Below are 24,876 nucleotides of genomic sequence, written 5' to 3'. Positions count from 1 at the left end.
CTCGCGTCCTCTCCTTCAGGGCACCTGATTCTCAACTCTATAAACGTACTGCCGCCCACCGTCCCAATCCCTCATTACACCTCACATTCGTAACAGCATCCGAATCCGCACAGTTGCACGCCACATGCACCCTACTTTCTGCGCAGCTTAACCACTACTATACTGAATCCATTATGCCCACTATACACTAATACCACCACCTACCCTCAAAACCCGCACACTCGGTAGCTGTTGTTGCCAAAAAACACCACGAAACGTCACGGCGGCTACCATCCTAACTAGCAACACAAACATGGCGGTGGAGGCAGCCATTTTCTTCGCGCTCACCAAGTGCCCCACCCCTAATTCGTCCTGTCTGACGGTCAGCAGGCCGTCTGCGATTTTATTCGCAGTAACATATCTCCCATACCATTGCAAATTCTTTCCAAAATCCTCCATCCGACTTCGTGAACCTGCTGTAGACAACGGCACACACAGACGTAGTCGCTAATAATGTGGGGCATGTACCGGGTCGCCATTTTCAGTACGCCTACACGTGAGCCTCTGCATACAAGGCAACCTTCCTCCTGCAATACAGGGATATTGCTCTGCACTACCGCCTTCTGCGCCGCGGATACCCACCCCGGCACCCACAATTCTCTACGGAGGCTGGCCACATGCTGGGCATAATACAAACACACACCTTACCACACGGAACACAATCCATGCACAGTCCTCCGCACCTCTTTATTGACCCTAGCTGTCCAGCCTGCGGGGCACTCGACACTCACTACCATTCTCTCTGCGAATAACCCGCAGACCCGAATCCGCCGTACCCTTCCTTCGACCCTGGGAGCAGATGTTGCGCTACCCGAAGGATTCAGGCCAAGTCATGACCACCCCCCTGGTGGTCGTGGGGACCCTTTGGGCCTCCTCCACCCCCAATACCTGATCCCGATGAACGAAAAAACTATATTCTTTCCTTCCTGAGGAGCACCTTTCGAATGCTCAAGAGGAGAATGGCGTACGCGTCACTTATCTCACTGCCTCCCGTCCATCTTGTTTCACGTGTCGCGTCCAGAGCGCCCTCCAGCTTCCCAGTAGCCTGACTCAAAACCAGCCTGTTCGTCGACGTCTCAACGTGGGGTCGTAGCTTAGTCGCCAAGATGACGGGATCTCGCTCGGCGTTTGTTCGAGACCCGGCTCCATCGCTTGGGGTACCAGTAGATTTATTTAGCGCGGTCGGGAGTTTCTTGTGGCGCACGCTACGGAACCGTTGGCTGGTAGGGGTCGCCAAGATGACGGGATCTGGCTTAGTCGCCAAGATGACGGGATCTCGCTCGGCGTTTGTTCGAGACCCGGCTCCATCGCTGGGGGTACCAGTAGATTTATTTAGTGCGGTCGGGAGTTTCTTGTGGCGCACGCTAGGGAACCGCTGGCTGGTAGGGGTGTAAACTTTCTTTAAAACTTACTCTACATCACCAAATTAGGAACCTCTATGTCTGTAGTTCGTGGAAGTCTCATGCATTCCTCTTGTTCAGGGATATATCAGATGTAGGGCAGTGAGCCCTGTAATTTCGATAAAACTGAACGACGGTACCGCAACGTGCGAACGCAGAAAGCAGAAAGTGAGCGAGAGTGCTGAAATAACGGTGCGATTTGGACTCGGCTTGGCAGATCCTAAGCTGTTTCACATGTAGCTACATTCTCCTGCGGGGCGTGGCATGCCTTCACATTATCAAACAATCCGCAATGAGTGGGTGATGTTTTGGCGAGAATCGAGAAGGTTTTGTGCTTGATGCCCCTTCCCTGCTGCAACGTATGGCAGGTGCTGAATAATTTACTATGAATTCGCCCTAACGGATGTGAAGGTTATTTTGATCGTATACCTCTCATAATACCAAGAGTAGCAATGCAAACAAAGTGGCGCTAATAATTGTCCGAGTTAGCGAGGTACGACGACAATCGCGGTGCGTGACATTGGTTTCTTCACGTCTTGGTAAAACACCTTCTGAAAAAATGCTAATTGGTTGTGAGGAGCGTCTTTTTTTTCTTGCGAAATGTTTGGCTGTATTGTTGCCGAGTCATCCTAGTAAGTGCTGATTTTCAATATGCTGCTTGGAAATAAAATGGGTAGCTTAGGTGACAAATTTCTGTAGAAGTTTATACTGAGAAAGTCGGCAATGAGGGGGGGGGGTCGTCTGCTGTGGATGGCTGTGGTGGGCGACATTATAAAAGTAAATTATTTCAACTGGCTCGTTGTGTACCCCTTAGCCCCTTCATGTTTCATCGGCCGTGGTTATCGGTAGACATAATGAGTAACTTTTTGGAACTTTTAGGAATTCCACTGGCCGCATTGAGATAACGGGTGTCTAGTACATTGATTGCATGGTTCGGTTTCTTACTATATTCGTAAGCTATATTCGTGTGCACAAAAGTAATATTTTAGCTCGGTTCGTGCGAAATGTCGTCACCATGAGAGCATGCATCTTTTTGGATACTTGAATTTGGGCTTGTGCTACACTAGCTGGTTTGTTGAAAATGTATCTTATATGACACGTGAATATGACAGCCCTTGAGATTTTAAATACGCCATCACTCGAAAATTTGCGCCCGATAGGGCATCTTGAAAATAACCAACAACATACCAATACAACACAAAATATTAGGCTAACGTCGGCGGTTTTGATAAAATTTGATTGATTGCTTATAGGGTTTAACTCGTCGACGCAACGGAGGCAATGAGGCCCGCTGCAGTAGAGGGCTCCGCAATAAGTTTGGCCACCTTGACTACAATAATGTGAGAAAAATATCGTACCCAAGGACGTTTTTGCTTTTCGCCTCCATCAGGAAAGCGGTCGCCGCGGCCCAAATAGATTTACTCGCTACTCCAAAAGGTGACATCTAGCAAATATATGTACAATGTTTTATTGCCGTCTAACCTCCAGGGAAGCCATATCCTGGTGAATAATGTGGGTAAAAAGGGCAGGTTTTGCGGCTCGCCATGGTAACGATGTTTTATTTATGTTTCACCAATTCGTCTTCAGGACATCGTTGTCATGTTGGTCGTGAAGAAAAATTTAGGAAAGCTTGCGCTCACAAGAGAAACTTCGGTGGCGAAGCTGTGGAAGACGAGAACTGCTCTACAAAAGCTTTTGTATCATTGTCTATTTGCGTAGTTGCGATGATTGTAATAGTAGTGATATGCATCACAGGAGTTGCCGTTTTCTTTGCGGCGAGTGATAGATGCAAAGTCATGCTCGGCATTGTAGACTTCCACCAGCTCTTCCTCATCCACTCGAGGTAGTGGTAGCGGGATCTGCAAGTCGTCTCCGGAAGGATTGGTACACTCGTAGCCATGTCTTATAGGGCTTCTAAAGAGTGCGGCAGCCATGACGAATACTCCCACCGGGTGTGTTTTCTACTGTTTCATTACCAAAGACTTCTTTAAACACGGCGTTAATGATTGACGACCGTGCTAGAGTTTTTTTTTTCCTAAAGCCACTAGCGCACACATGACTCAGCAGTCGCTGCACGCCACACGCTCACAAGCAAGCGCTCGCCATTTAATCGCTGCTCGGGGTATTTTCTCGCTGCTCGCGGAAGGGAGGTCACCACGAGGCCTGCTTTCACGAGCGCCTGACATGTTTTTGGTATTTTGTGCTGCAACGGCAAAAGTACGTTGTTTAAAACCGCTATGCTGTTATTAAAATCACAATTTTTCGGTGTAAAAACCCACAGTACACCTCAGCTAAGGGACACGTCATGTTGGTGTCCTCGTTATTTCTTTTTTACCTCCTGGGTACATAATGTGCGAGAAAATCTCAAAACATGGGCGTTTCTGCTGGTCACCCGCACCTTAAAACCTGCCTACGGTGCGACGATTCAAACAGGGTTATTTAAACTGAGTAGTACGACGACTTAAGAAGTGAGAAACCACGGTGGGTGTGCATGAAACAAAATATTACATCAATTCTGGGTTTTGCTTCTGAAGCGTAGATTTCTCGGCTGAACCTTATAAGCGTCGTAGCGTACGTTACTAAACGTAATGAGGTGACGGGGATGAAGGTAAAGTTATCTCAGGTGTAAAAATGAGAGCTCATTCGTCCGTTAATTATCTGATTCTGAGTCTTAGCATAATGTACTTAGTGCAAAATACAGCTGGGTCGAATTGCATAGTATTTGTGTAGTGTTTACTAGTCTTATGAAATAGACTGAAGACCACATGTTTCATGAGCTTTCTTGAGATAGAGGTCTCTTCAGGGACACTAAAATTGTCAGTCTGGAGATTTTCGCACGTTTTAAAAGAATTTTTGATGAATATTATTTAGAAAAAAACAGCAAATTTGACCACCATTTGTTGAAATATTGTTCGAGACGTACGTGGAGTCATCATCTCCACCTCGGAAAATTTTGTGTTAATTATGATGTAGCAGCCAGGGTTCTTTATATTTACGCAATAGTTGACAATTCGCCCCTCCGCTTCAGTCGTTTCAGCAGTCGAGGTCAGGCTTAGGGAGTCCTGTGCAAATTAAAAATGCACTGACTTTTTCCGACGCAGCGGTGTGTCAGTTTTTTGTCGGAATCAATACTACAGCCAGAGTCGGGTATTGAAAATATTGAAGGTACATTCTCGAGCGGTATTGGTACTTTCAGGGTAACCAAGTGCCTAAAGGAGATTTCTTGATAAGCGATACTTATTTGCATTTTCACGCCGTCGCATGCGGTGTAACAATTTTGTAGTCTCAGGGGACCATTTGTCTCACCTAATACTGCTGTTTGTTGGTGCGGTATGCGATTTGTTTTTGTTGGGGCAAGGCTACTTTTGTGCCCCTTCTTTTCCTGCCATAAGCGTAGCCCCCGCATAGCGTTCAAAAGAATTTCTTTGTTTCCTTGGCACACACCGTGCATAAGGTGTGCCGTATTGCACACCTCCGTATTCTACGATATTCCTATTCCGGTATAAGCGTTGCAGAGGATTTGGTGCCCAGTAAACGATTACAGTATTTTATACTACCCACCATAAACTCGCGAGTACGTAAATAGAAAGATATATTTCGTGTAGATAAGGATGTTTGTGATATAATTCCCGATGTTTTAGTGCAACATATTCCGGTTTAACCACTCAAAGTCTTTCTTCTGGTGGGTCAGTGTACGTGGTGTTTTTACAAGAACCTTCGAGTGCAATGTTTCTCGTGCCGTTGTATTTTTCCGCTAGAGCAATTATCTGCAATTCCTGAAATGACCAATAAAATCGCCTGTGTGGCAGCTGTCATGACAATGCATCTTGTAATCATGCTCACTTCAGCTGAATATCTCAATACAGATTAAAATTTGGGACATCGCTGTATGTCATCACAAACTTTCTGCCTAAAGGGGGTACCTGAAGTTGGCACGGGAGCTTGGTAGCCTTTGAGGAAATCCTGCATATGGGAGACGTACCTGGCCTACACACTGGCATTTATTGTAGTGGATGGGTAGCCAGGGAGCTGCCTTCGGTATGCTTTTCATGATAAGTGCCCCAACTGGCCAGTCAAGCGATAATGCTGTTCATACTCCCTAAAGCGACAAAATGCACATTGACCTCCCCTCCCAATTGCCATTTTTCTCAAAATGAGGTATACGGAGAGAGAACGCTCACACTAGCACCTATCTAGCCTTCCAGAGAGATTATTATTCAAGCCTTGATAAATACGAAAATGATGTATGCAAAGCATGAACTGCAAGCCTGAAGGGATTGCTGCGTGATACGTATCCTAGGGGAATGCCCTTTCTGTCTAGGGGCAGCGGTAGTGAATGGATGATACAGACTATCTAGCCAATCTTTTTTAGAGCTTATCGCAGACTATAAGTAACAAAAATTGCTTTTATTTTCACCCTCCGCCACTTACTTGGCTGCTTAATAAGGGTTTCAGAAATCACAAGGTTCCTAAAGTCAACTTGTTTGGTCACAAAAAAGAGCTTCAAGGTAAGTTTTATAAACCGGGCGTGAATAATGGCGTTGTGTATTTTTTTGGGCACATGTTCTCCTCTAGAGATCTTATTTTACGGGCATAGTTTGATTACAGTGTAGAGGGGTTCCTGCTGTGCTCATGTTGTCTCACTGGCAGAGTCTTGCGTAAAGCGTGCACACTTTTAGTGCGTATCAGCTACCTTATTCTTTCTTTTACAGGAATATGCTTCGCAATTGATACGAGCCTAACCAAGACGCAACAAGACATTGAATTAAGGCTTATGACAGAAGATGAAAGCGAAATCTTAGGGCCTCCATCACAGCGTCTCCAGCTTCTTAAGGTACATAAACAGAGTGGCGATGAGTAAATCATTTGTCACATGCTCAGCTATGCCAGAATATGTTACGTTGCATAGCATTCTATGCGTAAAATATTAGCAGGCTCCTTTTAGCCACCGCCCGAACATTCGGCGATTTTAAACGAGAGCTTTGTCCCGTAGACGAAAGACCTAATCAAGCGGCGTAATTACGAAACCTGCGCAACAGGATACTTAGCCTTACAAAACTGAATGATTGTTATTTTTAGTGATCCCCCGATATTATCCAGTACTAGGACTACTTTTCGTTAAATTTTTATCACTCTGGTGTTTCCTATAAATATAAAAAATTAAGTGGGAGATAACCTTTCCATTGAACACTTAAAGACAACTTAGAGCGAAGCTTGATAAGAATAACCTGAAAAATGTTCGGCATTCGTGCTCGTGTATGACCATGTCGACAATAAAAAAAAGGTAAACAGTCATTCCGCTGCTTAGCTTAATCGGTGTGCTCAGAAAAGGGGATAGACGCAAAGGCTAACAGAGGTGCTATCGGCCACATACGCGTTACGTGCGGTCTCTTGGCCAGGAAAACTAAATTTTGTTTGCCAAACTTTGGGTCTGCTGCCCCACTCTTCGCGTGCACTGCGATTTCATCGAGTGTTCCCACGGGCGAGCGGAGGCAAGCAGCTTTTGTGTGGTCCTTATGGTTAAAGTCAGCCGTATGTTTGTTAGTGTCTTCTTTATACCATGCTAATCTATGGAGGCACGAATAAAATTTCAGCAGTAGGCCTTCTTCTAAGAATGATGTACCCTAGCTTCAGAAAAAAGGCTCTTCCGAGTTCGAATCCCTACGATTTGCGCTTTTGGTCGCCCTCAGCTTTTATTGGCCGTTAGCAGACCCAAAAATATCGGTGCTCTGTTGATCTGCTAGGTCACGGGCGTTATTCGTGCTAGTCAGCCTCGTAGACATCAATGTACCATTTTTCCTAGATTCGGTTATCTTTTACACATGTGGTGATGTTTATGCGTATGCAATATCCATGCCTAGCAATTCAGCATTACCTTGTCTGCTTTTTCAGCACTCATGTAGAAGCTTTCTCTTTCTGTAATTTTGTCCTAAGCTATTTGGCGGGTAGAAGTTTTATCACGTTTACCCCTTGGCGAAATTCCAAAGAATAAATTATCAAAGACGTTGTGCGTGACTTTTATTCACGTACATCCAGAAAAGTGCATTCCACAGATTTCCATGGTAACTTGACGCAAGCATTTTATGGTATTTCTACCTGAAGTAGGTCACCACTCTGCTGATTTATCGCAGTGTACAAAACGACTTCGGACCTGACTACATTTTCTCCGCTATCCATCAAACTAGTGATGTTGAAGTTTCAGATTTCTCTTTGAATGCCATTCATTTTTCAACTCGTTCGCTTCTTCACGCACTTTGAATCGGTACTTTTGTCTGCTTATTTCACTGGCGTATATACGTCTAAGAATAAATCAATACGGGCATTTGGTTTACCTCTCACATTTGAAACGAAAAATGTATTGTGAAATAGAATCATACAACAGTGTACACATCAAAGCTAAAAGCGTGCCAAATAAACGTTTCAAAAGCTACAAACAAAGAAAGTAGCAAACCTAACAGACCAAAGAATGAGAAAGTTTTAATAAAGAAAAAGAACTTGAAAAAAATCTCTAAAGAAGTTTTCCTAATAAGCTGCTTGATTGCAATGGTCTCAGAAATAGTAGATTTGTTTCGGGACATATAGTAGGTGGTATGTTATTCCGGAAAGTCATTTACAGCCAAAGAAAAGGCAACTTCACATTTTTGTTAGGGAAAAAACTGGCAATACCTTCGCCACCTGATATATGTTTATGGAGATTTGGTCAAAGAATATGTTACGCACGAAAATGCGTATCATCGAAATACAGTGAATGTATATGCAAAGGCCAAAATATTTAGGAGGCACGGTGACATTCAAAATAGCATAATATTCTGTATTTACGATACACCTAGGTCTCCAGAGTACGAAGGCATTATCAAGCTTGTAGCCTCTGTTTTTGCTCCATTGAGTAGAATAATAAAACCGGGATTGCAGGAATCACATTTTGGTAATGTGCATTGTTAGAACCATACTAAAGCACAAACATTTGCGTAAGACTTCGCTAAAATGTGTATTTTAGAATAACTAATAATTGATGGCCTTCTTAGAATTGCATTTGGCATGCCTTTGGCACAGCATATGAAAGGTTCAAATAGTGCTCCAGTAATTAAAGTTCACACTGGAACAATAACATTAGCTTTAACATCATTGGCATTGTAGGTGTTCTAGAAATCACGGAAAATGTCCAGTTTTTTAGTTCGAAGTGATGGATCTTTTGTCTCTTTATGCACCACTCCATCTGCTTAGTCATGTAATCCAGACAGTTCGATACATCATCTGTAGTAGCTATTGGCCTACACCAAGTAGTGTCATCGCCGAAAACAAATCCGTATGCTCGAAGTTATCCTCCTGGCTAACTGGTGCATGAACTTTAAACACTGGGAAAGGACACAACAAAGTTCATTGTGTAAATCCTGATTTATGCTTCGCGATCTCATACGCCGCTGGGTAGGAGTCATTGGAACTGCAACAATAAAAGGTTCTTTATCTGCCTAGTTACACTTGCAAGTTTTGAGGATGTTATTATTTAGAATACATGCTTATCAGCCACAGGGTCAGATGCTTTCTACCTGTCAATGAGAATTGCAAAGATGTCATAATTGATGTGTCATTCTTCCTTAATTATTCTGATAAATTCAAGGCCGAAATATTGCATGCCAATTAGACCTAAATCTCAGCCTATTTTAAAAATAGGTATTTTCATCTCAGTGTGCCACCAAATTGGTATAACTTATGTGTCTGACCAAATTGCACTATAAAGTGAGGTTATAAAACCTGCCCCATGCTTATAGGAAAAGTTGTCATCGCCAAATTTTTATACTGGTTTCACAAAAAGTGGTTTAAAATCGTCTATGTCCTATTAAGTTTTTAAGATCACCTACGTATTACCCCAAGAAAAATGAGTTACCATATCAGGGTTTTTTTTATCAGATTTCTGCTTATTTCGGCGAGGGTGTACTTGGGCGAAGTGGTGATCTGGGCATTCCGCGATCGTAACAATTACCGTAATTGTTATAGAATGTGACAAATGAGTGTGGAGGGGCACGTTGGGTTGCAGCATTCATGAACAGCAGATTCCTGCGGGAAAAAAACTACAAAAGCAATACAAGAACCGATTATCTTATTGATGTAAGGGATAGCACTTTTATTTTGTTGCTAATGCAAATGCGTCGTTTGCGTGTATTTGGAATTACGTTTTGCTACAACTCATACAGTAAGTTTGTTCCGTGTGTTAGTGAGTTTTTTTCTTGCATGGGTCTCCATGTGTCGGCAATTAGATCCACTGGGTAGTTGTTCTTGCTTTATTGTGAGAATTTGAACAACACGCACGTTGTTTCTTTGTATCGACCGTATGGTAGTCCTGTACGTATTTTGCAGATTTTACTTTATTCGACATGGCTGGTGAGAGCAAGCAACAAGCAAAACAGTGTTCCCTATATTTCTTCAGTGCACAGGTGTTTGCAGTGATATGGTGATTATTGAAAATTGAACCTAGAGTACAGCTGGTGCTCGTCGGTGCATGCACCAGTTTTATTAGATGCTGATGATGATGAAAAAACTTTATTATAGTCGTCTCTGTTAAGATGGAGTCACTGCTTCGGAGTGGCAGTGTCCTCGCCCCTTCAGACGGCGGTCAGGAACCCATGTGCCCTAGACGACTGCTGTTTGGACATCGGGTTGGGAGCTAAGCAGCGCGGCCTCCCATTGCCCGTGCCTCGTAATGCGTACATGTGGTGTCTCCGGTTTACTGGGACACGTCCAAACCCTGTGTTGGAGCGTGGCGGCTGCGGCACCGCACCACTTGCACTTATCTGTGTATATTTCTGGAAAGTTTCGGTGGCACAGGGCGGGGTGTGGGAAGGTGTTCGATTGTACCCTGCGCCATGCAACCGATTGCCTTCTGCTAAGTGTACGATGAGCGGCTGGAACTGAACGTCGTCCTAATCTATAATGCTGGGTAATTTCTTGATATGTTGCCAGCCTGTCCCTCCCCCCGTCGATGACGGGACGTTATCTTCGAAGTCGGCCTGGTAGCTGAATCATCGGGCCGCTTCGTGTGCCATCTCGTTTCCCGGGGGGAGACGAGTGTGCTGGTGTCCATATCAAACGGATATGTCGTCAGGGCTGGATTGGTTTGCTTTGAATTATCTTGGCTGCAGCTTTGGATATTCTCCCTCGTAAATAATTTCGCACTGCGGTCTTGGAGTCGGAGATAATGTTCGTGGCCGACGTGCCCGCAATGGCCAGAGCAATGGCTACTTCTTCCCCAATTTCGGGATTAGCCTCTGTGACGGAGCATGATGCGACTGTATTGCCCTGCTGGTTTACTACAACAGCCACTGCCGCTCCTCGTCTGGGGTAGTCCGCCGCGTCACCGTAGCAGACTTCTGAGTTGGAGTGGTACTGCTTGTGAAGTGCCGTGGCTCGGGCCAGCCGTCTCTCTTGATGATGCTCCGGATGCCTATTTTTAGGTAAAGGGGCCACACTGAGGTGCGCGCGTAACTCGTCCCCAAGCAAAATTTTTGTTCCGTGTTGGTCTGCATAGGAGATGCGGAGAAGATCTAAGATGGCTCTTTCGGTGGCGCTTGCGGCTAATCTGTTGTACTGTGTTGTGCGCTGGGCTTCGACGAGTTCGTCTAGGGTGTTGTGAATGCCCATCTCCATCAGTCGTTCGTTAGAGGCTGAAAATACTTTGATGTGAAAAGAAATTTTCTGCCTTTTTAATGCTACTGTGCTTTATGCGTGGACCTGATGATTCCCTGTCTATACGTGAGTAAATCATGTTATGATAAATTGTGATGTCACTGTAGCAATGTATCGTGGAATTTCTCAAGTAATTTGTGCGAACAATTTCCCGCATTTGGAGTGGTTGTAAAATCGACGGATACCACGCGCCAATCACACGTTACTCGGGAAACTGCGTTGTAACTTACAGCATCCTAAAAGCGTGTCCTGAAAGTAAAATACAGGTAAAAGTACTTTTTTCGTGCAGTAAATACACCACCTTTCGTGTTTCCGGGTTGTTATTTCAAAATAACGAAACATGTAGAGAGTCATAATTTATTCTCTTGCTATCGTTTTTTGAGACAGGTTTTGATGTAAAGAATATTTTTGTGCCTGGGGAGGAAACTGCGGAAAGTGGCAAGAAGAATGAACGTTCCCGGTTATTGGAAATATTTTGTTTTTTGAACGACGAAGCCACTCTACTTTTGAAATGTGGGTCAACTAAGCAACCACCATTTTGTGATGCCAACTGAACAACCCACAAGAACTGGCGGTGTAAGAGGTAAACCATGGAAGTTGTTAAACAATATCTATGAATAACAGCCATGCAGAGCAGCGACTCAACATGAGTTGGTTGGTTCGCAGGACAAAGCAAGGACGTGTCTCAGCTATTACACAGCGCGGCCCTATTCTGCTCCAAGTGTGCTATCCTTCCATGGTTACGCGCAACGGCAAGGCAGATGAAAGGAACTTGGCACTCTGTGAAGTGATCTTTAAAATAAGAGAAGTGACGAATGAGTAAGTGGCCATACAGACCCAAAATGCTGTATGCCGTCCACTCTTGTTTTCGGAGATGAGTGAGCATAGCACTAGGCAACACTGCTTACTTATTCCCTTCACCTAACATTGCCATGATGGCTGTTGTCATCGTTGGCGCATCAGTTGGTGGAAGCGTTGACATTGTGAATTTGAGGATGATAAACAGATGGTGAAGAGCTTGGTAAACAGAGGCACAAGATCAGCAATTCCGCCATTGTAACGTACTGTTGAAAACTCTTGAAGACAAACCGGAGGAGTGGGGACGGGATCGGCGTTACCGTCTCGTCAGGCAATGGCTGGACACATCGACAGGTCGGGGCGGGTCAAAGGCTAGGAGAATGCATATCCGATATTTTGTTCTTTTGTGTCACTCGACCTTTCGGAAAATGCATGCCCGAACTGTACCTTCGCGTAATATAAACGGGACTGAGGGCAGTGCCCCTTTTCTGAACAAACCTCCAAAAACACGTTTTGCTTTGCCACATAAAATTACGGTCACAGTCTTCTCCTAAACGTAAATTGTGAATGCAGGGAAAACAATTTTTTGCAAAGTGAAAAATGGAGCGGGTATTTATTGATATTTGTGAGTTTTAATTTTTGTCAGGCGGCTCGTCTGTGTAACCTGCTTTCTAAGGAAAATACTTACTACCCTGTGCCTCAAGACGTATGTCAGTGTAATCCAGAAATAGTGTCTGGAGCTTGTAGTCATTTGTCTATTAGTAGCTTCCGGAAATTCAAATCGCCGAATTTGGAAATTTTTTTGGAAGGATCTGAATTTTAATTTAGCATGGAATGTTTTCTGCTGCAAGAAAAGTGCATTCACCAACTAAAGCGATTAAATAGCTCTGATTAAGAATCTCCTCAGCTCTCCGAATTACGTAAAACTATTCTTAATGAGACATGGCGGTCACCTGTGCCCCATGTGAAAGTGCTCTCCTAGTTAACTTACCATGTTCCACTCTTTGCGGGCAGAACTCTCTCTCCTTCGTAGTCCTAAATGTCTTGATTGAATATTGGTTGGTTTGAATATCAGCCACTTCGCAATGAGCTTCAAGGTAGGGGCATCAACCAGGTGTGTGCATGAATTCATAACCATCTGTTGCGCCCGAGCCCTCGAATTTCTTCACGGTGACTAAAAGGGATTCGCACTCCATATTCCCGGCCACTTACACTATGCCTGTCAGTGCGTAGCGGGCGTAAAAGGTCGGTCTGAGGGAATTGCCTGCCACTTGGGCCATACCACGGGCATAGCCAGGGACAGCTATTGTCGCATAGGGACGGGTGCGGCATTCGGAAAGGTGATATGCTCAGTCTCCGCTTCTGTATATAAATTGAAAGGTCCGACTTCATCTCTTTTTCTTACGCAAGTAGAATTTTTGCTAATGACAAATACCACTTCCAGAGTTTTATCTCTAGATATTTTGTTCTTTTCCTGCTTTCGAGTGGCTGCCGTCGATACAGCTGTCGAGCATGTACGTATCGCACGTACCAAAACGAATATTTTGAGCCGAATGTAAAGTAACCTCTAGAAAAGAAGAATACACGAGAAGACCACTATTCAAAAGCAACCTGTAGAAAAGACGAGATGACCACTATATTCGAAATTATACATGTTATAAAAAAAGGTGTGTCTTGAAAACAAGTGGGGACGTCATAGATCAGGGCAAGAAGACAATTTCAAAGCTGTCTAACAATAGAGAATAATTCTGCATTGTTTCATTTTGCAAAATGAAAGTGAAAATAATCACTGAGGTACTGTAAATAGTCAAATTTTGTTCGTGTACAAACATGGCTTTTCATTGACCCTATAATTGCAGTTCAAGAACATCTCTTTCAGCAACAGATATAAGCTCTATTCATTGCTAAAAACAAATATGACGAATATGGTTGACCCGTCCGCCTTCTTTTCGCATTCATGTGTAATATATGATCCTTATACCACCTCTGCACGGAAACAAAATGAACTACGGGGCACTACGACTGATGTTAACTGTGGGAAAACATAGAAGGTGCCGCAATGTACAAGAGGAGAGCTTAGGCACGGCTAAAGAGCTATTCGCAAAAACAACTGTAGAACCAAACAGTAAAAATTTGTGCATAAAATATTCTAGCTTACACGAATTGAATATGAATTGCGGCGACCCATGAAATATGATACACAACAAGGCGGTTTACCAATCTGATATAAAAAGGCGTATATCGGAAAAACAATGTTGTGGAAGGCAAGTAAATAAACGTATGGCTGCTATATCTCTGTGTTGGAAAGACGGTTTTGGGGAAGCAGTGGAAAGAAAAGGTTCTAGGGGGCCTGGCTATGCCCTGAACCTCTACCAAACCACACGAGGTTGTTGTTGAAAATGTTTTGGGGCGATAGGGCTAACGAGCAAGAACTGGGTGTAATAAAGGAGAATAGCTGAACACCCTTAGAACAATCATCGTTTAGACTGCATAAAAGCGGAAAGTTTCAGGTGCGACTGCCCATGTCACACTTCGTTTCAGCTGGGCTAATCCTAATCTGCTTAGTATTCAACGTCGAAAAAATTACTCTGAGCTGTCATTCTCTTGAAACTCTAAATTCTTAGACATCTTAACCAGCACCATGATGCATTTGTAATGGGACATCGCGGAGCAACCATTGATTCAGTGAGGGCTGACTACTATTACCAACCTGAAGAGAGTATCAAATCTACTTTGTAACGTTCGAACAGCTTACTACGTGTTTGCCTACCATTAAAGATATACTAGGATGACACTTGTGCGCAATGTCGCCCATAACGAACGGGCATACGCTCAAGAATAATGTGCGTGATAATATCACGCCTCATAACCGTTTGCTTGATAATAACTACGCCGCAATAATACAGGAACGAAAGAGAAACACGCACAAAGATACACAGTGCTTAACTAAAAACGAATTTTATTCTTAAAAAAATGTAGCGTAAATACACAAAAAGTGGAAAACATAAATCTAACAAACATTGTGCCGGCAAAACACATCACCTTTCTTAAAAGCCTACTTTTCACCTGAATGCGTACATACTGCGAACTGACATCGCTCAGAGCGCTGCGTACATAGTGCTAACGTTTCGTACACTGGAAAGTGTTTGCTCTAGGTTTTTGAGTTTCTGTCCCGGTCAAGGGGAAAGCTTCAGCGCGAAATTCTTGAAGCCTATGATATCATACACGCAAGCGATTACTGTGTTAGCATTCAGTTCATAATGATCCCAGATAAAGAAGTAGCCTTTTTAGAAATGCGAAGCATTTTGACGCCACAATGTCACGTTTTTTTTACTTTTTGTGTGCATGCACAGCCTATTTTTTGCCCAATAAAATCAAGCTCGAAGTTTTGCTCTGTGTTGCTTTGTACGTGTTTCTTGTTCGTCACGGTCTTATTTCGCCGCAGTGATTATGCAGCAAAATGTACGAACTCACCCATATCAAGCTTTAGTTATTTCAAGACAACTTGTTACCAGGCAACGGCTCAAAAGCTGATTTTTAGTGTCTAGAGTTGCTACTCCCACGTCTCTCGCTATACTGATACAGCATCGATTGATAAAATTGGGTTTATTTTCTCCGGCATCACGAAGAAAACCAAGCGAGCAGATCGCGAAACGACCAGGCTCAGTCGCCACCTCAGCTTCCTACTCTCGCAAGCCACATTGTGCTTTGCCAATGACATTTTCTTGGAATCTTTCTGATACTACCACAGGGTAATACCACGATCACTTAGAGAAATATAGTGGTCTGGGGTGAAGGCTTCCGGCGGGTGGCGTATACAAGTTTCCGCCTTTGGAAGCGGATACCTTGCGTCATGACTCTGGTGATTTCACGACCCAGGTAACTCAGTCGTCGCAATAGACCAGAAGTCGAGAGAAGGAAGTTTGTTTTACGAATGAATACAAAAACATTATACAGGAAGTTGCGGTTCAGAATACATCCGCAAGTTAGAAATGGCTGGGGGGCATACGTGCACAAAATAACTAGTGCAGTATAAACGCAACAAGCACTGAAAGCACATTGTGCGAAGTAAGCATAAAATTGTTACAAATTTGTGAAACACGGCAACTGAATTGCAGCTTCAGGTTGCGTAGGCAGTACAAGACAGGAAATATCACGTGGTGAAATGAGAAACAAGACATGGGAACCAAGTGTTCAAACCTAAGTCATTGAAACTAAGTAGCGTTCACAGTTTCCGAAATGAAAGTATCGCGGAACATGCCTTTATTTCGATCGGGAAATTGTTCCAGGCACCTACAGCTGTAAAAACTACAACTACTTTCCCATAACTTTTCCGATATTTAGGTAGAAGAAAGTTGTGAAGAGATGAGAACCGCGTGATATTTACGTTGATAAAAATTCTCGACGGTATCCCTTGAAAAGAAATTCTGGTAGATGAGGTGGTAAATCAATGTTTGGGCGGCAAACCTACTGGAAGTACGGAAAAGTGAACCTAGAAATTGAACCGTACAGCCTGTTTCTGAATAGGTTGAATGGTCCGGATGGGTTGTGTATTTGCTCCGTCAGAAGGAAATCCTATGAGAAAGTTGGCTATAAATATAGCAGCATATAGGCAGAATTATGTATCAGTCAAAGTAAGGGTGGGCTTTAATGAGGACAGGAATGCCAAATAAAACTTTTTGCGATATAGAGCACCTAATAAATAAATTTCAAATGGTTCTCCAGCACAACGTCTTAATATTATTCGGTATTGAAAACGTGAATAAGTCGGCCGTAAGTGATAGAAATAGCAGTTAAGGTAATATAATGTGTGGGGTTGAAATATTAAAATGCAGCTTCTCAGTGATTCACGTGCAGATACCTTTACACAAACATGGTAAATGTTCGACAAATCCGAGTTTAAGTGGGCTTCTTCTTAATTAAGCAATTCTTTTACAAGATGTCAGAATAGTAGTATCATGGGCGCAAAGACACTTAGCATATTTAAGATAACTCTGAAGGTGATCGATAAAGGTAAACACAGGAGGTGACTTAGTTTTGAACCTCGCGGAACACTCATGTTAACCGTATTATCAGACGACGAATTGCTATTGATATTGTAAAGATGGTTACAAGTAAAAGGTAAACTGAGTTAATTTGACAAGGCGAACTTGTTCCCAAAAGCAAATGAGCTCTGGCTAGCCTCAACCATTCCATGGTCTTCTTCCTCTGCCCCCTCGTTCGGAGCGCACTCATCGTCCTCTTCCTTTCTTTCGAGCCCCGCCTAGCGGCCAAACAGGAATGTACACAACTATGAACATGGCGGGAAGTTCAAACTGTACCATGGGAGCTGCTTTATTGCCACCCCCCCCCCCCTCCACAAAGGGGGGGTCAATTCAGCAGCTGTACGCGAAGAACGCGTACTGAACGTGTACAGAACGTGTACGCGAAGAGGCAACGCAGAAAAAAAGAAAACAGGAAAGGAGAAAAAACAAAATAACAAACAGACAGAACACAAGGCAGCAAGAGTGCACCAGTAACCAAAAAAATAGTAAGGGCGCAGTAGGTCAAACGGGAGTGTTGAATTGGCGGTCGTGATAAGGCTATACGCGCACAATGGGCAAAACTTCAGAACTCGGTCGCCATCGAGAAGAAACGTTGGAGCTGGTCTAAGCCAACATCTTGTAGTTCGGGTCGTAGATACGTGGGATAACCTTGTAGGGACCGAAGTAGTGGCGGAGCAGCTTCTCCGACAGTCCGCGGCTGGGGATAGGCGTCCAGAATCAAACAAGGTCACCGGGAAGATACTACAAATTCTGTCGACTCAGACTATATTCCCGGGCGTCGATTTCTTATCGCTTGCGAATGCGAAAGAAGCTGACGAGCTTCATCAGTGGTTTGCGTGAATTCGTCAACTGTATTCCCCGCAACCAGGTCGTCATCTACAGGGAGCATTGCGTCGACGGTTTTTGTCACTGGGCGGCCGAAAACAAGCTCAAATAGCGTGAACCGGGCCTTTTCATGGATAGTTGTATTACACGCGAAAGTGTCATAAGGGAGAATCTAATCTTATGTCTTGTTATTGAGGTCGATGTACATAGACCACGTGTCAGCCAAGGTTCTATTAGGTCTTCCGTGGGGCCGTTTGTTTCGAGTGATAAGAAGTATTCTTGCGGTGAGTACTATGCGTCAAGCGCAATACTTCACGCATGATGTCAGATGTGAAAGCCGTCCCCCGGTCAGTGAGTACTACAGCGGGCGCTCCATTTGTTAGGATCAGTTTGTGAAGAACTTCGCAACTTCGACAGCGGTTCCTCGAGGAGAGAAGAGCGTGCTTCTTTGTATATCGCGGTAAATAATCCGTTTCCGCAATGAGCGAGTTGTTTTCTGAGGCTGAATTGGGGAAGGGAACTAGTAGATCCATTCCGATTTGCTTAAACAATGGGGCAGGAGGGTCTAGTGGGTGAAGAACTAGTGCATTTTGGACGGGTGGCGTCTTCCGGCGCTGGCAATCCCGACAGGTCTTCATCTACTGTTGCGCCGAGGCTAAGAGGTTTGACCAATAATACTTCTTATGAATTCTTGCAAATATGCGAGTGACCCCTAGATGCCCAGCTGCAGGCTCGTCATGGCATGCTTGTATAACTTCCGTGCGTAATTCTGCCGTTTGGACCATCCGAACAAAGGAGAAGTCCAGCTCCCCGGCTTCAGGGAAATCGGTGGAAGTCGGTACACGTGACAACCAATCAGCATCGCTGTGCTTGCTGCTTGACTTGTACACTTCGCCAGTCGTACACTTGTAACCTTAAACTCAATCTAACAAGCCGTAAAGAAGCGTCCCTTAGGTTTGCCATTCACCAGAAGGCATGGTGGTCGCTGAAAGCTCTGAATGTTCTACCACACAAGCATGAACAGAATTTGCTAATTGTCCAGGGGACAGCAAGGGATTTTTTTTTCTGTCGCCGAATAATTTTTCTTCTTTGGAATGGGAGCGACTAGCGTAGGCTAAAACCTTTTTTACCCCAGACTGCCATTGTGCAAAAATAGCGCCATCTCCCACATTGATGACATGAGTGCGAATTTCCCCGCCGGCGGCGTCATCGAAGTGTGGTATAATTGGAGCAATTTCTAAGCGTATACGCAATGTGGCGAAGGCATGTTCCTAGTCGTTGCCCCAGGAGAGCGGCACATCTTCTTGCATAGGTCGGGTAAGTGGCTCAGCATTAATAGATACGGAGCATCTTATGCTGGGGGCTGTGTCAATCCTTCCCTCGTTGCTGTTGTCCGCCGTCTGCACTCTACTCCGCATACCCATCTCTTCAGCCGTGTCAGCGTTTGGGCTGACGTTAGCGCAGTCCATTAAAAAAAGAAATAGTGAAGCGACACAAGGTTTCGATCCCACGACTCTCTGACCGCAACGGGAGGCACGTGGTGCTCTTTCCACTGCGCTACAAACCAAGACCGGATCATGTGCTACGAACGCGCCTGATGTCCTTCACTCGTTCAAACTCCTGATGCAAGGAAGGCACGCCAAGCTGAACGTCAACGGGAACGACAAACTCAAAACTAATGGGAACTTCAGTCAACCCCAGGGCTGCTTCGCATACTAGTCAGGGTTCCCCTTAGGATGATGGTGTAACATTTTTGAAAATCTCTCCGAAAATTGTCTCTAATGAGCACAGAGGCGCAGAAAGCGTCGCACAGCCTTCTCATTCCGTGTCGTACAAAAGACGTGACGGCCGCCATTTTCTCGGGTGCCGATTTATCCCAACCGCGATTACAATATGACCAAGAAAGTTGAGTTCTTCGAACCCCAAATGACACTTTTCTGGCTTAATGGTCAAGGCTGCATAGTGAATAGCCTCCAGGGCACTTCTGAGTAGTCACAAGTGCTCGTCAAATGAGCTGCAGAAAACGACCGTGTCATCTAGGTACACAAGACCGGTCTGCCTTTTGAGCCCAGCGAGCACAGTATCCATCATCATGCGCTGGAATGTAGCCGGTGTAAGGCACAGGCCGAAGGTTAGCACCTTGAATTCATAAAGCCTGCCCGGTCCCACGAATGCCGTCTTCTCGCGGTCGCGCTCGTCAACTTCGATCTCCCAATATCCCGACTTCCAATCCAGGGACGAGAAGAATTTGGCATCGCGCAACCGGTCCAACAGGTCGTCAATCCTTGGGAGCGGATAAACATCGCCTTTCGTCTTACTACTTATTCGGTGGTAGTTAACCCAGAAGCAAAGCATCTCTTTCTTCTGAACAAGTATGACGGGAGAGGCCCATGCGCTCTTCGAAGGCTCGATAACATGATCGCTTAGCATTTATTTGATTTGCTGTTTTATTGCTCCTTCAGAGAGGCACACCCCGTAAGGGTGCTGGCGAACAGGTTGGGCAGATTCGTCGGTTAGGATGCAGTGCTTCTTCACATGAGTCTGGTGGACTTTAGATGTCGTGGGAAAGCAGCCAGAAAATTTTTGCACGACACTCACTAAAGCCTTCTTCTGTATGGCGGGAAAGTTCTGGTTATCTTCGACAGGTAGAATGACGCCCTGTGTATGCGGATCTCCCGGTGTCGTGCCAACTGTAGTCGGATGCGTTACGTCAGCCACCTCTTCGATGAATGCAATGGCGATATCTTGCGCGAGATCTTTGCTCTCGTTAGAGAAATTGGTAAGCAAGAGAAGACTGGCATGCGCCCAATTTCCAGCTTTGCAAATCCTTTTGGCGGTGCCGATAACTTTGTCTACAAGTAACCGCATGTTCCCTTCGGCTATCCCTTCATTGTCCTGAAATGTATCGTTCATGACGTTGACGAATACACTTGCGGGAGGGGGAAGTTTGACGGCGTCGCCGTTAATGAGGCGCAAAGCCGTGTCGGGTCGGTGTTCAATGTTTTTTTCGATGGCTCGCAGCGTGTAAAATCTGATCGTGGATTTCTGCAAGTCAATAACTGCGCCATTGGCTTTTAAATGGCCCATCCAAAGGATTCAGTCTTTTGAGCATTCGGGTAGGACGACGATGGTACCGATGTACGTAAATCCTTTATTTTTATTCCGAGGAGTGCACATACCCACAGTAGTAGTCTTTTGACCTCCGGCCGTGCGAACATGGAGGCAAGTTCATGGCGCCAGCACCTTCTTCCCTGCGGTTACCAAATACTTACTTATGATGGAATGGCCCACCCCAGTGTCGACCAACGCAGTTATCTCGCGCCCATCGATTTCCACGAAGATATCCCATACTACATGTTGGGTGGATGAGCTCCCGATCTCCGCCTGGTCGCTTTCCTCTTGCCGTAGGCGTCATCGTCGCAATGAAGGTTCTTCGTAAAAATCTACGCCAGCGGCGTCACCTTCCGAGGCTGCGAATTTCAGTTTCCCCGGCTTTCAGGGCTGCACGATGGACTGTCAGAGAAACTGGGGGCGAAGGGGATGGCGAACGGGACTCTGGGGCGTAACGGTACGAAAACGTTTCGGTGTTCTGCGAGGTGGTATTCGATCTCTTGCGGTCCCTCACCATTCCTCGGACGCGGAACATTTGGTAAAAATCTTCGCCAGTCGATACGGCAATGGGGGCATGCGGGATAGACTTGCCCTGATTCTCCACAGTAGAAACAGAGTGGTCTGCGGTCAGGAGTGCGGAACAGATCACTTTTCCGGGGTTGTGTTTTCTGTGGATATGGCAGGCTGCTGTGAGGTGGCGTCGGTGCAGGGGTGGCAACGGTCGGCGGCGAGCGGTAGCGGTATTGCTGAACAGCAGCTGCGTATAAAAATTTTGGTTCCTCCTGCTGTGGCTTCTGTGCTGGCTAAGGAATACGCACCACTTGCCGGACTTCTACGCGTATCACTTTGGTGATAGACACCGTCGGTGCTGAAGCCAACTGCTGGCGGAATTCCTGGAGCTCCTCTCGCACGATTTGCCTCACCAGTTCGGAAAATAGATGGAGTTCTCGAACCCTGTCAGGCAGCTTTCGTTCGAGGCCATGGCTTCGGTTTGGCAGTAATAGTAAATGCGTCGCTCTCAGCTGAAGAGCGCCTTCAATCGGCAACCGTTTTGGGGGGATTTCACATCAGCCGGGTGGAGATGTCCTGGTTGATGCCGCGCAAGTGGCGCCGTACCTTCTTGTCGTCCGTCATTGCTGATTCTGCGTGCGTACAAAGACGGAAAATATCCTTGGCATACATGCTGACACTCTCACTCTGGCGCGGATTTCTTGCTTGAAGGGCAGCCTCAGCCTTTTCTTTTGCGATCGCTCCGCGTGAAAGTGGCCACTAAGCGCTGAGGAATTCATGTTTTTCAAACCACGTTCGCATGCCTTCCTCAATAGAGTAGTACATTTGTCGCCGCTTATAGTTGTCCCAGCCGCTGAATGTGGCGACCCATTCGAAGTGGTCCAGCCAGTCTTCCCTGTCTTCATAAGGCTCACCGTTCAAGGCTTGGTGTCCGCGGCTGTTGCACCACGTACTGGAGATGGGCGTCCATCAGGTTCGCCTCCACAGTGGCGGTGTTGCCTCCAGTCATTTTGGTTGCCCGATCAGGTAGGAGGCTGCACTCCGCCGGCAGTCCGAGTATGCGATGGCCGGTCCGCTGATGAACGAATGCCACTTCGATGGGAACCTGCCTGGATGATTGGGGTATCATCTACCCAGTACACACCACCGCTTATGTAACGATGGTTACAAGTAACAGGTAGACTGTGTTTATTTGACACGGCGAACTTGTGCCCACAAAAAATGAGCTCTCACCAGCCTCAACCGTTCCATTGTCTTCTTCTTGCCTCTCCTTCGGAGCGCACTCCTCGTTTCTTCGCTGCTTTCGAGCACCACCTAATGGCAAAATGGGAAGGTACACCCCTATTGACATGGCGGGAAGTTAAAACTGTACAACGGGAGCTGCTGCAATATTGCGACTGTACCAAAGGGGGCTGGGGCCTCTGTCAGGCTGTGTAGCCTTTAGTCCCAGCCTGTATCCTCTTACTTCTGAGGAAATAAAATCGTTGAATATTTGAATCTTTGAAATAGTACGTGACGACCATGAGGACAGCTACTGCTACGTCCTGTCTGGACTGGAGTTTAGAAATAGGAGGACAAGCGGACCCAGCTAAGGGTTTCAATTCTCTCTATCTAACATAGTTCAGCATTGTAAATATTTTAAATACATTGTATGTACGTGCGTTTGCGAGGCAATATCTTTGTGGAGTTTGCGTGCTTTCCTCATCTACCACGGATCTCCACAGCGGTCATAATTTCACCATTGAGTATGCATAACAACGATGAACCTGCTCCCAGCACTGCAATTACTCCGTCGTCATGTCCCAACTTCAATAACCTAGAATGTTTACCGGCACCGATAGAGTCACCGCAGATGGGTAGATCCGCATGTACAAGTTAGCAAGTAGCCGTAACAAGTGGAATCCTATATTAATGTTGGCAAATGCCCTGTTCTGCCTGAAATGCAGGGCACAGACTTGGTACGACACCAACGAAGCGACCTTGAACAGTTGGGACATCTTCAATGAGATGCTATGGGCCGTGCCTGGAAAAACTCTACACCATCAACATGCCGCCAAGAAGAACATCACATGTAATGTCCAGAATTCTACCCAACCATATTTTGTATATTCCCAGGATGTACTTCCTCTGTTTGGCAAGGCAGACCGGGCAATGCCTGAGGAAGAATAGGGCTGCAAAGTCTTAAAAGGCATTGCGGAGGATGCTTTCAATTTACTACTCTTCAAGGACAGTTCAAACGCGGTTGACAACATTCTAGAGTGCAGACGCTTGGAGCAAGCAAAAACTATCGAATTGATAAAGACTGCGTCCGGTTTCCGAATGGGGCCACTACTTGGTCCGGCAAAGATGTGCTGCTCCGTTCACCGGACATCGGCCCGTCTGGCCCACCTGTTACTCTCTTTAATATAATTGATGGAATGTAGCAGCGCAGCAAACGAAGAGGGAACAGACGAAAAGTCACAAGATGAGCGCTGTCTTATGAGCCATCTCGTCACAAGAACAATTCGTCGAGAAATTGAGGCCATGTAACCAGTCCCGCTCACTAAACCATGCGGTGACAGCAGATAAACTTCTGTGATTCAAGCAGTCCTCTGCCAAGCACTTATGAACTTGGGCACACACCCACTTAATCCATCATTCCTCAGGACTTACACCCGGTTCGACAAAGCCCCGCCTGTATCTATTATACCCAGTTATTTCCGCAATCTCGTTCCCTGGAAAACCTATGACGACCGTCCGATTTGCTTTTGTTGTCATCCGACAGGACACGCTTCCCGTTACTACCGCAATCGCCTTACGATGCTTCATGTACTGTTTACTACGCTTCCCGCCAACCTAAGAATGCTGCCCGACAATTTTCTCCCGACAGTATTGCCCACAGCACCGACGCCAATGATTCATTCTCAACACCTAGCCGTTCGTTCGGCTGTCAGCCTTGGTAGTTCCCATGCCCCGAAGTTTGCCTTTCGTCGTCGCGGCCCTATACCGGCCGCCTATTCTCTAAAATCACTTTGTGCAGCTCTTAGAAGTGATGGGAATTGACGACCACGACCCAAAATATTCTCCCCGCTTCACCTGCACCTAATTATCTTCTCGATGTCCTTTTTATGGAGTTCCTTTCCGTGCGCTAATAGACACGTAGCGAACTAATCTGCAATACGGGCTAACATTCTGCAGCCGAATTAAAAAAGACCTCACTCCTACCCCATCCTGCGGCCTTCGTGCAGCTGACGAGACTACCGCTACCTTCATACGTAAACCACTCGCGCCACCATTGCCGATCACCCAGTTCTGTCTTTGTTTACAGTTTTGCCCCACTGACTCCATGACCTCCATCTTGGCCTTAAGTGTCTCTCTGAACATTCTGCGCTTATCGACTGTTCGGATGGAGCCATCAGCTGTGATCTACCGTGCCCCGTAAATGTCTCGGAGGAAGTTCAATGTTACTTACTTTCGAATCAGTTCAT

General features: G+C 45.6%; 1 protein-coding gene across 1 annotated transcript in view; it reads left to right on the top strand.

The window, feature by feature from the left end:
• Positions 1 to 24,876, top strand: part of LOC144148869 (phospholipase A1-like) — a 187,584-nt gene that overhangs the window by 10,232 nt on the left and 152,476 nt on the right. The window contains exon 3 of the mRNA XM_077680390.1: positions 6,152 to 6,273. Coding sequence (XP_077536516.1) covers positions 6,152 to 6,273 — 122 coding nt within the window. The remainder of the gene's footprint in view (positions 1 to 6,151; positions 6,274 to 24,876) is intronic.

Source organism: Haemaphysalis longicornis, unplaced genomic scaffold (assembly GCF_048455015.1).
Source record: "Haemaphysalis longicornis isolate Haplotype H1 unplaced genomic scaffold, Haemaphysalis longicornis Haplotype H1 scaffold_8, whole genome shotgun sequence".
Lineage (NCBI taxonomy): Eukaryota > Metazoa > Arthropoda > Arachnida > Ixodida > Ixodidae > Haemaphysalis > Haemaphysalis longicornis.
The sequence above is the reverse complement of the archived record's forward strand: the minus strand, read 5'-3'. Positions and strand labels throughout refer to the sequence as shown.